Below are 15,817 nucleotides of genomic sequence, written 5' to 3' on the forward strand. Positions count from 1 at the left end.
TTCTTACATTTCTGAAGAACAAGCTTGGGTCAAAAATAAGCATCGTATTGGCTATCACTAATCCGTGCGCATTCTCGCGCTGCCATTGGCTAGTTTGGGAAAGTGGGCTGGGCGAAGGAGGGACCGTGAGGTAGAGGGTCAAGGGTTAGTGAGGCCGGAAGTGAGTGTAATAAAGTTTCTCCGGGGAGGCCGGGCCGGGGGGAAAGTTGGAGCGTCGATTTAAGCAGGCAGTGGCGTGATCCGCAACCAGATTGGCCCGCGGTGCGGTGCGGAGACTCCATGAGGTCCTGGTGAGTGTCCACTTCTTTTCTCGTTGGGAGACCCACTCCTCCACCCCGGAACCCCTCTCCCGGGACCCCACTTCCGGTCTTCATTTGGAAGCCCCGCCTCCTGAGACCCCCTCCCCGGAAGTCCCACCTCCCATCTTCAGGGGTCTCCCCCGAACCCCGACTTGTCTTTTATTGTCGTGACTCCACCCTGTCGCCCCGCTTTCTTGGAAGTCCCACCCCCAGACATGCTTCCAAGCCCTACTACAAGAAATCCTTCTTTAGTCTTTCCAGTTCTCTAAAATCTCCGCTTCTTCACAACGATTCTCTGCTAATTCCTGTCAAAAGCCTAGGTTCCAAAAAGGCAATGTCTTGCTCCTCAAAGGATTACTTTATTGGAGCTATGACTCTCTGGGGTTCCGCCCCCTCCGGGGGGCTCCGCCCCTTCCGTATTCCACGTCGGATTGTCCTGAAGCTTGGCCTCTTAGAAGTCTGATGCACGCCTAGGGGCCTACGCCCCCTTAAGAGATTAATGCCTGTGAGACCCAGGTTGTCACCTCAGGAGCCTTCTCTTCAATCCACCTGCTTACATTCCCCTGTTCTTTCTCTCTTTGGGCCTCGGGATCAGTTTTCCTGAGCTCTCGCGCTCCACTAGGTGGAAAGTCAAAGTTCCCATCTCTGGCTGTGATGAGAGATTAGAGGCAGCATTTTTCTCCGCTCTTACCTTCAAGTGTATCCTCCAAGTGTGATGTACTTGAAGGGAGCTGGACTTGGGGTTTGGTAGGAGAGTGGGAGAGATACTTGCTCAGAATTTTCCTTCCTAGGATCTTCCTTTTGGTCCTTCCTGGGACCAGAAAACAACTGTCCATGACTGGATAGGCCTGTGGATTTGTTGGTGTGTGCCTTGTGGGTCTAACAGGAGAGCAGGTTTTCCACACCAGGAAAGGGTGGTTGGGAGCCCATAGTAGCGATTAGTGTCTTTTTTGTTGTTTTTAAAGAACCCCCCCCCCCCTCAGTTCCCCTTCAGTGGCTTTTCCCCTCCCCCTAGGCAAAGCTGTTGTCTGAGCATTGGGTCCTGGTCCTGCCCAGCCTTCCTAGCTGGAAACATTCCAGAGGCTTTCGCCATTTCCTGCTACTTCCTGCCCCTCTTTTCTCTTTATTACTGGCCTGAGAAGCAACGCACAGTTTTTGCCCCACATACCCAATCGCCTGGACCTCCAGGAGGCAATCTCCTTTCTCTTTATGCACATTTCAAGAGTCAAACTTTTTTCTTCCAAGTGGCAATACCTGTTGGTCATTCCCTTACCTGTGGATCCTGCAGTCTCCCACAAAACTTCATCTCTAAAGAGGAGGACATACTGGTGTGTGTATGTGTTTCGGAAGCATGAAGCCATGGCAAAATCCTTCCTCATTCTCTCTGAGAGCAAATGGATAATAGAATTTCTTCTCAGGAGTGGGGGAATGCAGGGACAAAGCTCTCCTGGGATGAGAACTGAGGGAAGGTGAGAGTTAAGCAAGGTATTTAATATATTTTCAGTGCTAATATTGTTAATCATTATACTCATATAGATTGTTTGAATCCTCTGAAGTAAACCTAAGGGTAATGCCGAGGTGAGCCTGGAGGAAGATGTATCTTTTACTACTTGTATTTTGGTCACTTTCCAACTTCCTTTATGGCCTCAAGCAGAACTCGACAGGAAGCTGTGAGTGGCAGGAATAGGTTTGGGACTGTTCCTGGGGTCCAGCTTCAGCTCATCTTCTGGCAATCCTTTCTCCTGTCCTTATTGGCACAGATTTGTCTTGTGACCAGTGGTCTGTAGCCTGCATTTCTCTTGGGGAACTTTCATTCTCCCACCCACCTAGCCAGACTCTCCCCTAGTGTGAGGGACACCTGATGTTTGGTGAGGTTTAAAGTCCTGCAGGAGGAGAGGTGTGGGTATACCTGGCAGGTCCAAGGTGTTGACCTTAGTCTTAGTGCCCTAATCCTTCTTTCTTACCTTTATTATTTTAGTTTGCTAACTGGTCCCATGGGAAGAGGGCAGAAAAGTTCTTGACCATGGGCCATTGTTCCTTGGTTGGTAGGTGCCATGCATGGATAAAGAGGCTGGACCAACATGTTCTCTTGCTTCAGCTCTTGCCTTGTAGCTCCCTGAGGCACCACCCAGGTTGGATTTCATTTCACTTACTTCACTGGCTTTGCCCTCCCTCTAGGCCCCATGCTGTATCCACTGGGACCACTTCTTTCCTGTCCCCATTTCCCTCTTTCCAGTCCACAGCTGTTGTAGCAGAGGACGTTAATGGCCCAGGCTCCCTGGGGCCACCACCCCACTGTACATGGTAGTGGTGGGAAGTGGCCTGGGCTGGAGGATGGGGGAATGTGCGCGTTCAACCTGGACAGGAAAGGAAATGCTGAGTCCCGGGATCCCCTCCCGTTTCCACCCCCCAGCTGTCTCTGTTTCCTCTCTCATTCCCCTGCTAGCCTCCTCTGGCTTCCTGATCTCTTTTGCCTGCCCATGTCCGGTTTGGATTGATCCAGACTTCCTCTTATCTCCTTCCTTTGCTCCCTACTTTTTCATCTTTCCCTCCCACCTCCTCTTTTCTCCTCCCCAGATGACTAGTTGTTGGTATAGGGCAGGGGAAAGGGGTATTGCTAGCTCTACTAGCAGGAGTTCTAGGTTGGGGCGGTGGTTGGGGGAGCTCAGCCCCTCTGAGCCTGTGAGTCAGCACTGTCCTTGGGATTGGTCTCTCTCCTTAGTTCCCCGCCTCTGGGGAGGAGCCAGGCAGCTCTGGGTCCAGCCTGTTCTCTTCTCAGCCAGAGAAGAGGCTCCACGCTGGGTGGGGATGGGGCCTGAAACTGTCTGGGTCTGACCTGGAGGAGTGGAAACCACCTTTCCTTCTTCTGCCCCAGGACCCCTGTGACTCCTGGACCATAGAGGTCCAGACAAGCTAAGGGCCTGGGGATGCCCCCTGCCTGGCCCCCTTGCCTGAACTGGCAGGGGGGCCGGGCTGGGCAGCAGCTCCCCTCTAACTCCAGCCATGGATCTCCTACCCCCCAAGTCCAAGTACAACCCACTTCGGAATGAGTCTCTGTCATCGCTGGAGGAGGGGGCTTCAGGGTCCACCCCCCCGGAGGAGCTACCTTCCCCATCAGCTTCGTCTCTGGGGCCCATCCTGCCTCCTCTGCCTGGGGATGACAGTCCCACTACCCTGTGTTCCTTCTTTCCCCGGATGAGCAACCTGAAGCTGGCCAACCCGGCTGGGGGACGCTTGGGGCCTAAGGGGGAACCTGAAAGGGCAGCTGAGGATGGGGAGGGGATCACAGGGGCAGCCATGCCGGACTCAGGCCCCCTGCCCCTCCTCCAGGACATGAACAAGCTGAGTGGAGGCGGCGGGCGCAGGACTCGGGTGGAAGGGGGCCAGCTGGGGGGCGAGGAGTGGACCCGCCACGGGAGCTTTGTCAATAAGCCCACGAGGGGCTGGCTGCATCCCAACGACAAAGTCATGGGACCCGGGGTTTCCTACTTGGTTCGGGTGAGTGAACATCCTCCCTTCCACTCCCTCCCAGACCCCCTGCAGTTCCTCTGCTCACAGCAGCTTTGCTGGGCTCTCTTTTCCTGTTCTTCCCCACCAGCCCCCTCTATTTCTGAAACCTTTCTTTGCCTTATCTGATTCTATTCCCACTTCCCTTCCCACCTGGGAAAATTTCTGCCAGGGCCCCCTTCCTTCTTTGGAAACCCCCCCCCCCACCATCCCCACCCTGTTTTAGCACAATGCCTGGCACATCAGAGGCTCTTAGAAGTGTCAGAATGAGTGACTTCTTGATTCTCCTCTCCAGACTCCTCTCCTTTTCCAGAGATGTCACACCATCCCACCCAATGCCTGTCACTGCCCTCCAAATTCTCTCCCCAGTGCATGAGGCCCTCCCAGCTTGGCCCTTTCTTTTTCTCCTTGTTCTCTGTTGTACTTTGTGGGTTGTAACCATAGGCAGTGGGAAGACTACTTCGTCTTTACTTCCCTTAAGGACCATGTAGGAAAAAGTCTTAGGGCCCTGTGTGAAGGGGGTGGGGAGGCTGCTGACCTGTGGTCCTCCCCTCCTTCCCTCAGTACATGGGCTGTGTGGAGGTCCTGCAGTCGATGCGTGCCCTTGACTTCAATACCCGGACTCAGGTCACCAGGTTAGTGGGGAGGGGGGTGGATTGTGGAAGTCCTAGGATTAGTGAGTGAGGCCATGGGAAGGGGGACACTTGATGGTGGTGCTGGTGGTGGCTTTGGGCGGAGAAGAGGATGGAGGGAAAGTTAGGGGAGTAAGTCTAAGTCTGAATGAAAAGAGGCATCTCTGGCTTAGTACCTCCTTGTGTACCCAGTCTTGGGGGTTGTGGGGAAGGTGGCAGAAACAGTTGGTGGATGGAGTTGAAGTAGAAAGTGGAAATTGATGGAAAGTTGTTGCTGCCTTTGGGTAAGGAATGGAACATTTGGTAGCTGGGAAGAGGTGGGGTGATACCCATTGAGGCCCTAACCCAATCAGTCAGGAAGCGGCCTTCAGTGTCATCAAATATTAAAGGCCCTTAATTCAATCCACCACGACAAAGAGCCTGGAGTGCCCTGGGAGTCTGGCCTGGCTTTCCCCTCCCCCAGCTCTGTGGTAGCCCCAGCTGAATGGGAGGCAGGCTGTGGGTCTGAGTATACCTCTTTCCCCAGGGAGGCCATCAGTCTGGTGTGTGAGGCTGTGCCGGGTGCTAAGGGGGCAACAAGGAGGAGAAAGGTATGTGGGGTCTATGGAGCTGGAAGGTGTGGAGGGGCGGAGCATATGGGGAGAAGGCTGAGGCAGGAGTATTTTTTCCTGGTGTTGGGTACCCTCTGAGACTCTGGGCCCTTCCCTAGCCCTGTAGCCGCCCACTCAGCTCTATCCTTGGAAGGAGTAACCTGAAATTCGCTGGAATGCCAATCACTCTCACCGTCTCCACCAGCAGCCTCAACCTCATGGCAGCAGACTGCAAACAGGTTGGTGATGTTGAGCAGGGGCACCAGAAACACTGATGGAAGGGCCAAGGGGAGATCTAGGTATGAGACCAAAAACTAGGAGAGAGGACTTGGAGGCAGCAGGCTTATAGGGAAGGAAGAAATTAGGAGGACATGGGGTAAGAAGCCAAGAGAATGAGACTGGGACTCCAGGGTTCAGGGCCATGGGTAGGGGCACCCATTTGAGACCTGAGGCTGCCTGACACATGTCATTCCCTTCCTTCTTCACCCCCTGCCCTAATCCTCAGATCATTGCCAACCATCACATGCAATCTATCTCATTTGCGTCCGGCGGGGATCCGGTGAGTTGGGGAACAGAGTAAAGGTGGGGGGAGAAAAGTAAGGGGCTAGGGATTGGGAAGACATTGACTAGAGAAGTGGGGGTGCTAGAATTGTGGGAATATTTATAAAGGACTGGATCTTAGGGGCCAGGAGTAAGATGAAGCTGTAAAGTTTAGCTAACTGGCTTCTTCTGACTCTGTCCACCCCAGGACACAGCCGAATATGTCGCCTATGTTGCCAAAGACCCTGTGAATCAGAGAGGTGAGGCGTGGTGGGGAGCACTGGGTGGGGCCGGCTGTCAGTAAGGAAGGTGAGCAGAAACTGGGGTTGTCTTTTTTTGCTCTGACTGAGCAGAACTGATAGGGTTCTGCTGAGGAGGATGGGGGCCCCTGACCATGCCTCCATCCAGCAACCCCACCTTGAAGCTCACTCACAGCCTCTGCTGTGCCCCTAGCCTGCCACATCCTGGAATGTCCTGAAGGGCTTGCCCAGGACGTCATCAGCACTATTGGCCAGGCCTTCGAGTTGCGCTTCAAACAATACCTCAGGAACCCACCCAAACTGGTCACCCCTCATGACAGGTGAGCTGATGGGGAGGGTAGCGGGGGGCAGCTATTGGGCCCCAGAATGTGATTAGAAAAGTAGGTTTGCTCTTCCCATACTTGAGCTCTGAGAGGTTCAGAGTGGTCCCTGCTTCCACTTCCTGTCATTCTTATGTTTCCCATGGCCCATCAGGAAGCTCTTCCTCTTCTTTGTCCATGGTGGTGCTATGTTACAGCACTTCCCAAGTGGCATCTCTTTCTCTGGCTGAATGGACTTTTCTCTTTCCAGTTTAGTTTCTGGTCCATCCCTCTTCATTGCCTGCCTCTCCATCCTTAGTTTTTCTGCCTCTAAAAGCCACCAAGAATTTGGATTGGGAGGATCTCTCTTCTTTTTTGAGATCCCTACCTTTCCTACATCAGGCTTCATGGGATAAGCAGGGGAGCCAGTAGGGACTGTTTTACGAGAGGTTAAATCATTCTGGAGCAGCCCACACTGCTACATAGTGCTTCCCTTCTCTCATAATCAAGGCATGAGCTTTACAGTCAAACCTGCTTTATAGTCAAAACTGAATTTAAACAGATTTATGCCCCCCCCCCCAAAATCTGAATTTAAATCTCTGCTGTACACCCTTTTAGTTGTGAGACCTCAGGGAAATCTTTTCACCTCTGACTCTCATTTTCCTCATTGTGCAGAGTTAGGGAAGGAGATGATACCAGCTTTACAGGGTTGCCAGGGGGATGAAATGGTAGGGTTTACAACACCCAACCTTAGGGGCAACCTGTAGTAAATGCCCAATACATAGCTGCTCTTCAGATACTCTCTTGTGGTCCCCCCATACATTTACGCCCAGCTCCTCACTCTGTCCTTTTTCTCTCAGGATGGCTGGTTTTGATGGCTCAGCTTGGGATGAGGAGGAGGAAGAGCCACCTGACCATCAGTACTATAATGACTTTCCGGGGAAGGAACCCCCTCTTGGAGGGGTGGTAGACATGAGGCTTCGGGATGGAGTCACTTCAGGGGTTGCTCGTCCTACTCCACCCAGTGCCCAGACCCCCAGCCACCTGGGAGCTACACTGGTAAGTTACTTGGATGGAGGTGCCTGGGCTTAAGTTGGGAGTGAGGGTCTCTGATCTCACCTCATTTTTATCCCTGCAGCCTGTTGGGCAGTCTGCTGGGGGAGACCCAGAAGTCCGTAAACAGATGCCACTTCCACCACCTTGCCCAGGTACAAAAAGGGGTTGGCAAGGGCAGAGCCAAGGTGTAAGAGGCAGGGCAGGGTCACCATAGAGCCTCCCTTTTCTCAGCAGGTAGAGAGCTCTTCGATGATCCCTCCTATGTCAATGTCCAGAACCTAGACAAGACCCGGCAAGCGGGGAGTGGGGCTGGGCCCCCCAATCCTACTGTCAATGGCAGCGCACCCCGGGACCTCTTTGACATGAGTGAGTGTGCCTCTGTTTTTGTATTCCTACCTTCTTGCTTGGCTCCTCCTCTTCTACCAATCTACTCTCTCCTTTCTGGCCTCCTTTCCCGAAGGTCTAGGTCCCAGGCAGGTGAATGCTGGGCCAGCTGCCTATCCTACCCTCTCTCTACATCCCCAGAACCCTTTGAAGATGCCCTTCGGGTGCCTCCCCAAACCCAGTCCACGTCCATGTCCATGGCTGAGCAGCTCCGAGGGGAGCCCTGGTTCCATGGGAAGCTGAACCGGCGGGAGGCAGAGGCACTGCTTCAGCTCAATGGGGACTTCCTGGTCCGGGAGAGCACAACCACACCTGGCCAGTATGTGCTCACTGGCCTGCAGAGTGGGCAGCCCAAGCACCTGCTTCTGGTGGATCCTGAGGGTGTGGTGAGTATGGCAGAATTGTGGGAAGGGGTGGCAGAAAGGCAGGTACGGAGTCCTTCCGAGCATTCCTGTTCCCTTTCTTCCCTCATTGATTTCTAGTCCTGTCCCTGCTGGCAGCTCTCTGTGGACCTCCCCTGCTCTTCTAGGTGCCTGGCATCCCCCTCCAATGACTTAGGGTTCCATCCTTTCTTATATCCCCGAGTCTGAGCTGTGTTCTTCATCTTGGCCAGTCCTTAAATCCCCAGACCTTAAGCCTGTCAGAGCTGGAAGATGCTTATCTTATCTGTACCCCTCTTTTGACAAGTGTGGAAACCACCCTGGAGGGATTGTGATGCCCAATGTTAGATGAGTAGAGGCTAGATGCCAAGTTTCCTCTTGTAAGAGGAGCAAAGGGGTCTTCTCAGTTCCCTGTGGACTTAGTGCTCAGGCCATTGTCCCCTTACTCCTCAAAGCTTTGGTTTCTTTTCTGTAGCAATCTCAGCCAAATTCTTTACATGTCTTTTTTGTGTGGTATGTCCTCCTCTGAGACATGCCAACTTCTTCAAAGTCAGGGAAGTATCCCTCTCCCTTAGATCCATGATTTCTGGGCTGATGTTCCCTTCACCTTTTCCCAGTTAACTGACCTGAGCATTCCTATCCACAACTGTGAATAGCATTTCTTTGTAGAGAAGCCTTAATGATTAGGGGTGACATCTTCTCTGCTTCCCCCTGAATCATCTTCTTCAGTCCTGTTGACTGTTCCATCTTCTACGACTTTGTGGGTAGAAGTCTTATTGGACTCTTCATTGAATTGACCCTCTTCCTTCTCAGGTTCGGACGAAAGATCACCGCTTTGAGAGTGTCAGTCATCTCATCAGCTATCACATGGACAATCATTTGCCCATCATCTCTGCGGGCAGTGAACTGTGTCTACAGCAACCTGTGGAGCGGAAACCGTGATCCCTCCCAGCCTCTCTCCCAGAAAATGCTCTCCAACCCCTTCCACCCTGTTCCCTAACTCTCAGGACCTCATTTGGGAGTTCTGTAGGCTTGGCCTTGGGTAGGAGCTGGGTGTAGTGTGGACTCTGGGTTTAGAATCCAGCTGAGGGAGAGGATTTGTCAGGAGCCTGGGGTAGAATCCTGTTTCTCCCCAAACCTCACCAAAGTATTAATGTACAGAGTAGCCTCCTTGCCTGGGCCTTTCCTGTGCCAATCTGATGCTCCCTTCCCCAAGAAGGCAGGTGCTTGTAATGGAAAACGTCCTGTGGTGACAAGCCCAGTGAAGCAATCACCCTTCTGGGGAAGGGGAAATTAATCACACCTGTGGTCCACCCTTGGGCTTCAGGGTATCCCAGACCCCCTCAGTCCCTCCTCCCCTAGTGTTTAAACTTTGTGCCTTGGACCATCTCCTATGTCTGAAGATATTTTATGCAAAGATTCAGGCCCCTGAATTCAAGGACGGGTGCTGACACCTTCTTGGCTTCTGGGACCCTGCCCTCTTTTGCTCAGCACCCCTCTAGTTTGGGTTGGGAGAACAGAGGCAGGGCTGGCAGCTGTGTCCCATCTCCCTGGGGATACAAAACCCTTAAGAGATTGCTCCAGAGCCCCCCTCCCGGCCAGGGGGAGTTGGACCCCTCCCTTGCTCAGTGCCTCCTGGCCGGGGGCCCCCCTACCCACAAGGGGTCTGTATATACATTTCGTAAGCTCCGCCCTTTCTCTGTTGCATGCCTATTTTACCCTACAACCAAAGTAGCCCTTCCTCCTGTATCTCCACCCTTCTTCCCCCTTCTGGGATAGTGGGGGTGGCTGAATTTGGGCCTCCTGTGCAGTTAACTCGCCCAGGTGGGTTTTGTGGAGGCGGGAACAGGGGTATTAAGACTCTAAAGCATTGGACAATCCCCAAATATTATCTGTAGATTTGGAACTGCATTCAGTTTTTATTTTATATGCATACACTTTAGGGCTGTAGATTTATTTTCCTAATCTTGTTTTCCATAGCTTTTGAGCACAAAATGATGATAATCGATTACATTTATATATCACCTCTTTGATTTTTCCAAGCCCCTTTACAATTGGCATTTTTCTTAGAGGTAACTAGGACTGGCAGCATTTTTTTTTTTTTTCTTTTTCTTTTTTTCTTAAATACAAGGCAGACCTGCAGCAGAAACTGATTTCGCCTTAAAACTAGGAGTTTTGGGCCTCTTACCGTGAGGCTGGGAAGTTTGGCCGAGTGGTGGTACAGTGTCGCGAAAACCTCCAGGTATTGAGCACCTTCTAGGTCCCGGACACCAGTGAGACCACGACAGAGAAACCGGACCTGCTGGCTCTTTAGGCCATGGGGATACGGGAGGATCGACTATTAAATTCTGGCCGCCTTTTTGTTTGGATTTTCTACGGGTCTCAGTTATACCAAAGGGGAAGTTTTCATTAAAGTCCGTATTTCTTCTACCTCGGTGTCTTAGACCCTCTCGCAGATCTATTGTTTACCGCGATCCCTTGACGGCGGGAAGTCGGGTCACCCCTACCTGGCTTTGCCAGGCCCGGCTCGATCCTGGCGCCGGCTCGCAGGAAGCTGGGGGTCTGCGTAGTTTATACGCGGGGAGGATATGGCCACCTGGTCGATGGGGATGTCTACGGAGGATGCTGGTTCCCAGCAGGGCGGGATACGCTAGCGGCAAACGGGGCGCCTCCGTGCCCTCTGAGGCCAACCCGGCCTGGGCGCACACCAAGGCCCGCACGCTCCTTCACGGTCCCCGCCCGCATGGTATGGCCGGGCACAGGGGCAGGCGAGGCGCGTTGCAGGCCCTCGGTGAGCTGGCACGGGCTGCTCCTCCGGAGTAAAGCACCCTCTACTAGAGTCGTGGTGTGGTACAGCCTCCTCCCTCTCGGGGCTCCCAGGCATAAGGTGGTGGCCCGTCAATGCTTCCCCTCCCCGCCGCGCACGGTGGTGGCGGCCGAGTCAAGTTCCGGTTCCGGTTGCTGCCGCCGGCGGCGAGCGGTGAATCTGGAGCCAGCGCGCAGTTTGCGATCCGGGACGGCGCTTTTCCCTGGGCGCGTGTTTGGCTTGCTGCAGCTCGGGGGCCTGTGCTGCCCCTGAGCCCCCTTCCGGGCGATGGTGCAGCCTGAGGGCGCCTCCGCCCCCCTCCGCCGCTGACCCCAGTCCCCCACTCCATGGCCGCCTCGGCGCCGCCCCCACCGGACAAGCTGGAGGGAGGTGGCGGCCCCGCACCGCCCCCTGCGCCGCCCAGCACCGGGAGGAAGCAGGGCAAGGCCGGTGAGAGCGCTGAGGGGGCGGGGGGTCGGAGAGGCCTAGGACTCGAACCTTCGAGGGGAGGGTTAGTGCTTCTGTCGGGGTCCGTGGGCCGAGAGACCTGCTGGGAGGCTCTGGTAAAGAGGATCAGCGGGTTTAGCCCTCCAGGGATTGGGGGCAGGTGTCAGATGGACTTTGGGGTTTGTAGCCACGTGGGTATCAGGAGTCTTTTTGGAGTATGATGATATCAAGAGATGACATATATCTAAATGTTTAGTGAGAGTATGGTCATATAATTCATTTTTCATATGACCCCTTGCTAATATTTAAATAAAATAAGTATATATTGAATTGATATTAGAGTAGTTCTTGGGAGAAAGAAGTTTGGAAAATCTTTTAGGAAAACTTGCTTGCCTCTTTTGCTGCTCTTCCAGGTCTGCAAATGAAGAGCCCAGAAAAGAAGCGAAGAAAATCAAATACTCAGGTGAATGACCATTGTTGGTGGGTAATTCCAGCAACCCCTGGGTGCTCTGTCTATTCTGCTGCCCTGTTTGTGTCTTCTGTTAGGTGCAGGGAGAAGAGGAAACTGTCTCACTTGTTCTGTTTTTGGTCCTTTCTCTCAGCCTTATAACAAACTCCAGGGGAAATATTCTCCCCCAAGAATGATTTGACTAAAGATCTTTTTAGACAGGGTCATAACCTTCCTGTCCCTCGTTTTTCTTGTCCTGGATGATAGTAACATAAATCCTATCACTTATCATTCTTTTCTAAATGCTAGGATTGTGCTGAAGTGCTTCAACTGTTTGGGAAGGTAGGCATTGTCCCTATTTTAGAGATAAGAAATCTGGGGCTTAAAAAAGTTAAATACCTACTTCAGTGTCAGAGCTGGGATTTCTGCTTTTTCAAAACAGTTACCATGCTATGAGGGCTCTGCTCAGAACCCTGTGTTTCTCAATTGCATCCTAAGACCCATCTTTATTTTAGACCTGAACTTGTCAGTATTAGTTTCCAAAGTGTGTTTTGTTTGTGGTAGTACTCTCCTGGTTTATCTCTGTGCCCCTTCATGACCCTCTTCCTCATGTGTTCTCCACTAGGGTCCTGCTTACTCACATCTGACGGAGTTTGCACCACCCCCAACTCCCATGGTGGATCATCTGGTTGCATCCAACCCTTTTGAGGATGATTTTGGAGCCCCTAAGGTGGGGGGTGCTGCCCCTCCATTCCTTGGCAGTCCTGTGCCCTTTGGAGGTTTCCGTGTACAAGGGGCTATGGCAGGCCAGGTACCCCCAGGCTACGGCACTGGGGGTGGAGGGGGTCCCCAGACACTTCGCCGACAGCCCCCCCCTTTCCCTCCTAATCCTATGGGACCTGCTTTCAACATGCCCCCCCAGGGCCCTGGCTACCCACCTCCAGGCAACATGAACTTTCCCAGTCAACCCTTCAACCAGCCTCTGGGTCAAAACTTTAGCCCTCCAGGTGGGCAGATGATGCCAGGCCCAGTGGGGGGATTTGGCCCCATGATCTCACCCACCATAGGACAGCCTCCCAGAGGGGAGCTGGGCCCTCCTTCTCTCCCCCAGCGCTTTGCCCAGCCAGGTGTGCCTTTTGGCCCTTCTCCTTTACAGAGACCTGGTCAGGGGCTCCCCAGCCTGCCCCCCAACACGAGTCCCTTCCCTGGTCCAGACCCTGGCTTTCCTGGCCCTGGTGGTGAGGATGGGGGGAAGCCCTTGAATCCACCTGCTCCCACTGCTTTTCCCCAGGAGCCCCACTCAGGCTCCCCAGCTGCTGCTGTTAATGGGAATCAGCCCAGTTTCCCCCCAAACAGCAGTGGACGGGGTGGGGGCACTCCAGATGCCAACAACCTAGCACCCCCTGGCAAGGCAGGTGGGGGTTCAGGGCCCCAGCCTCCCCCAGGCCTGGTGTATCCATGTGGTGCCTGTCGGAGTGAGGTGAATGACGACCAGGATGCTATCTTGTGTGAGGCCTCCTGCCAGAAGTGGTTCCACCGTGAGTGCACAGGCATGACTGAGAGCGCCTATGGGCTGCTGACCACTGAGGCCTCTGCTGTCTGGGCCTGTGATCTCTGCCTCAAGACCAAGGAGATCCAGTCTGTCTACATCCGCGAGGGCATGGGACAACTGGTGGCTGCTAACGATGGGTGACACTGGTGAGGTGGTCCTGGGGAAGTGCACATGTCCCTGCTCCTCCAGGGTGATTGTCTGGCTCCTGGTCCTCGTTTCCACTGGTTCCCCATCCCCACGGAACAGAAACATGATGGTTCCTAGGGGGCAGAACAGGAACAGAGGTGGGCAAGGCAGAAGAGCCTGGGATGCCCACTTTTCTGGAAACAACGCATCAAGATCTACAGAGATCCAGGAAACCAAAGCCCTGCTGAGCAGAGCCAACTTTTTTGTGACTGTCGGGAGGCCTAGGTGTAAGACTGCAGGAGAAAAGGGGACAGAGGAAGTTCAGGAGGGCAAGAGTGTCCTGTCTGCCTATGATGGCTATCCCTAACACCTGTGCCTAACACCCCTGTCTAGCCCCACAGCTCTAGCTTTGGGTTTTGAAGTGAATTGTTGAAAGTTTCTGGCTAGAGGAGCTGGGTCTCTTCCCATCTCTGCAACAGCCATTTCATGGACTCTGGGAGACAGCATTAGGGCATAAATGGGGATCCTTCCTTTTTTCTACCCTGCCCTTTGCCTTCCCCAGACCTGTCCAACTCCTCCTCCCTCAGAGCACCAAATAGCTTGAAGAATCGAGTTCCCAGCTATGGCAGTTTTCTTGGTGACTTGAAGCTTCAAGACAGTAGGTAAGAGATGCTGTCAGGACATAGCTTCCTCATACCAAAGTCACTGGTCTCAGCTTCTCATGCTTTTCTGTTAATAATCATATTTTTGCCAAAAATTGGGACGTGGTCTGACAGACCAGAATATTTGAAGTTTGGGCTGTCCTGGAGGTCTGGACTCTGTTGGTATCCCCGGCCTTACATCTGTCGCACATTAAACTCAGTGCTATTCTTCAGCTTTTGGCACCCTTATATCGCTGCCTCCCTGGCTTGATTGAAGGAAAGCTTGGAAAGGCACAAAGGCCTTATACCTCATTTCTTCCGGGATAAAAGGATCCACGCGAGGCCCTATCATGACCTTGTGTGTAGGAGGAGTCTGCAGGATTCTCAATGTCATGGTACGAAAAGGAAGAAGAGCCTGGAGCTTTTCGCTTCTCTCTTTCTTGGCCATTTGGTATCATCTTGGGCCAGGTGATCAGCAGTTCTCATTCCTCTCAGCCAAAGTCCTGAACTGGGCTGTTCTTATTTTTTTAAAGCACTGCCTGCCAGCAATGAGCCTGGGGCCTGATCAGGAGCCCCTCTCAGCTGTTCTTTGTTCCTTACAGCTCCTGTGTGCATTCCTCAAAGGGGTGGGGAAGGGAGGCCTGGGGTGTGGCCCTCCTGAGAAAAGTCTGTGGTGGCTCTGACCCACCACCTACAGAGTGTGGCGGCAAAGTCTACTCTCTGCAGTCCCCTACGCCCACTTCTCTCTGTTCCCTGCACTTGGAGAGAAGACACTGCCCGGTGGCGCCCACAGCCTTTGCAGCTATGAGGAAGAGGAGGGTGGGTCTCCGGGCTTCTCTAACCTGGTGTTCCCCACACCAAAACAGTGGAGGTGGCACCCCCCACCTCCAACTTTGTGTTGTGTTTGTGGTTCTGTTTGCTCCTCTTCCCAGTTGCTACTTTTGTATTGTCTCCCTTTCCACAGTTGTAAACCACTCCTGGGGAGTGTCTGTCACAGCTCCTTGCCACTACTTTTTGGAAGAAAAGTGGAGTGGCAGAGATGTGGTCGTGGGGTCTTTTGTACGGTTGAGTTAATAAAATGACTTAAAAATCCAGGCAAGGACTCCTTGCTGTTTATCTACAAAAAAGGCTGGATGGAACCATTGTCATTCTTGGGGAGGATATATTTACTTCTCCCGGTCCCTGGAAGTGGGAATGGCAGGATGATTCAACCCCCTAAGTTGACTGCTTTAAGGTGCTGAGCCAAGGGAGCCATGTGTTTACCCACCCCTCCCTGTGTCCCTGCTCTTGAGAAGATGATTTTCCTTTCTGAGCACAGTCCTGAGCCAGGCCTGGAGACTGGCAGGAGGGTTAGCTCCAAGGTCTCTGGGAGACAAGTGCTTGAACTTTTCTAGGTTTAGGGTCCACCCTCTCCACATAGCAGTCGTTTGTGTTGGGGATCAAGAGTAAGGGGAGGAGTCCCTGCCTCGCTCCACCCCAACATCCTAGCAGATTTCATTTTGGATGCTTTTCAGGCCCCCTCTCTTATCTCCCCCTTTTAAAGTTGCAGTGGTATCCTCAATCTACTGGAGCGGGTGGGAAGAGTGGCAGGAGGGCTATTTCTAACCCTATTTGCCACCCTACCCTCTCCCCTCCCCCATCCTACAGCTGTCTGTCTATCCTGGGCCAACCAGGCCTCTCGTCCTTTTCATCTGGGGAGACAACACCCTTCACGTTTCAGTTTTGGCTCTTTCCTCCAGAAATTTTAGGCACTGGGAAAGGAGAGGCCCACTCAAAATTCAATTTGCTGAACCCTCACTCACCCATCTGGAGGTAAAACCCAGTTTTGAGTCTCGCAGATCTCCTCGGGG

The 15,817-nt window shown here is 53.1% G+C and overlaps 2 protein-coding genes across 6 annotated transcripts; both read left to right on the top strand.

Moving 5' to 3' along the window:
- Positions 1 to 133: 133 nt before the first annotated feature.
- Positions 134 to 10,377, top strand: Shc1 (SHC adaptor protein 1). Of its 4 annotated transcripts, XM_047548704.1 has the most exons (14): positions 138 to 290; positions 2,349 to 2,431; positions 3,630 to 3,797; positions 4,371 to 4,441; positions 4,965 to 5,028; positions 5,148 to 5,267; positions 5,534 to 5,587; positions 5,777 to 5,828; positions 6,022 to 6,148; positions 6,988 to 7,186; positions 7,266 to 7,335; positions 7,415 to 7,549; positions 7,709 to 7,953; positions 8,761 to 10,377. In XM_047548704.1, the coding sequence occupies exons 3-14, from the start codon at positions 3,633 to 3,635 to the stop codon at positions 8,887 to 8,889; spliced, it is 1,431 nt and encodes a 476-aa protein (XP_047404660.1). In that variant the 5' UTR covers positions 138 to 290; positions 2,349 to 2,431; positions 3,630 to 3,632; the 3' UTR covers positions 8,890 to 10,377. The 4 variants fall into 4 exon arrangements, with proteins under 4 accessions (XP_047404668.1, XP_047404660.1, XP_047404652.1 ...); XM_047548712.1 differs by lacking the exon at positions 2,349 to 2,431 and having other exon boundaries at positions 134 to 290; XM_047548696.1 differs by lacking the exons at positions 138 to 290; positions 2,349 to 2,431 and having other exon boundaries at positions 2,488 to 3,797; positions 7,418 to 7,549.
- A 501-nt stretch (positions 10,378 to 10,878) lies between these two features.
- On the top strand, positions 10,879 to 15,076 carry Pygo2 (pygopus family PHD finger 2). Of its 2 annotated transcripts, none has more exons than XM_047548725.1 (3): positions 10,879 to 11,203; positions 11,614 to 11,663; positions 12,274 to 15,076. In XM_047548725.1, the coding sequence occupies exons 1-3, from the start codon at positions 11,101 to 11,103 to the stop codon at positions 13,339 to 13,341; spliced, it is 1,221 nt and encodes a 406-aa protein (XP_047404681.1). In that variant the 5' UTR covers positions 10,879 to 11,100; the 3' UTR covers positions 13,342 to 15,076. The 2 variants fall into 2 exon arrangements, with proteins under 2 accessions (XP_047404681.1, XP_047404690.1); XM_047548734.1 differs by having other exon boundaries at positions 10,879 to 11,199.
- The last annotated feature ends 741 nt before the right edge of the window (positions 15,077 to 15,817 follow it).

Source organism: Sciurus carolinensis, chromosome 1, assembly GCF_902686445.1.
Source record: "Sciurus carolinensis chromosome 1, mSciCar1.2, whole genome shotgun sequence".
In the NCBI taxonomy this organism is placed as follows: Eukaryota; Metazoa; Chordata; class Mammalia; order Rodentia; family Sciuridae; genus Sciurus; species Sciurus carolinensis.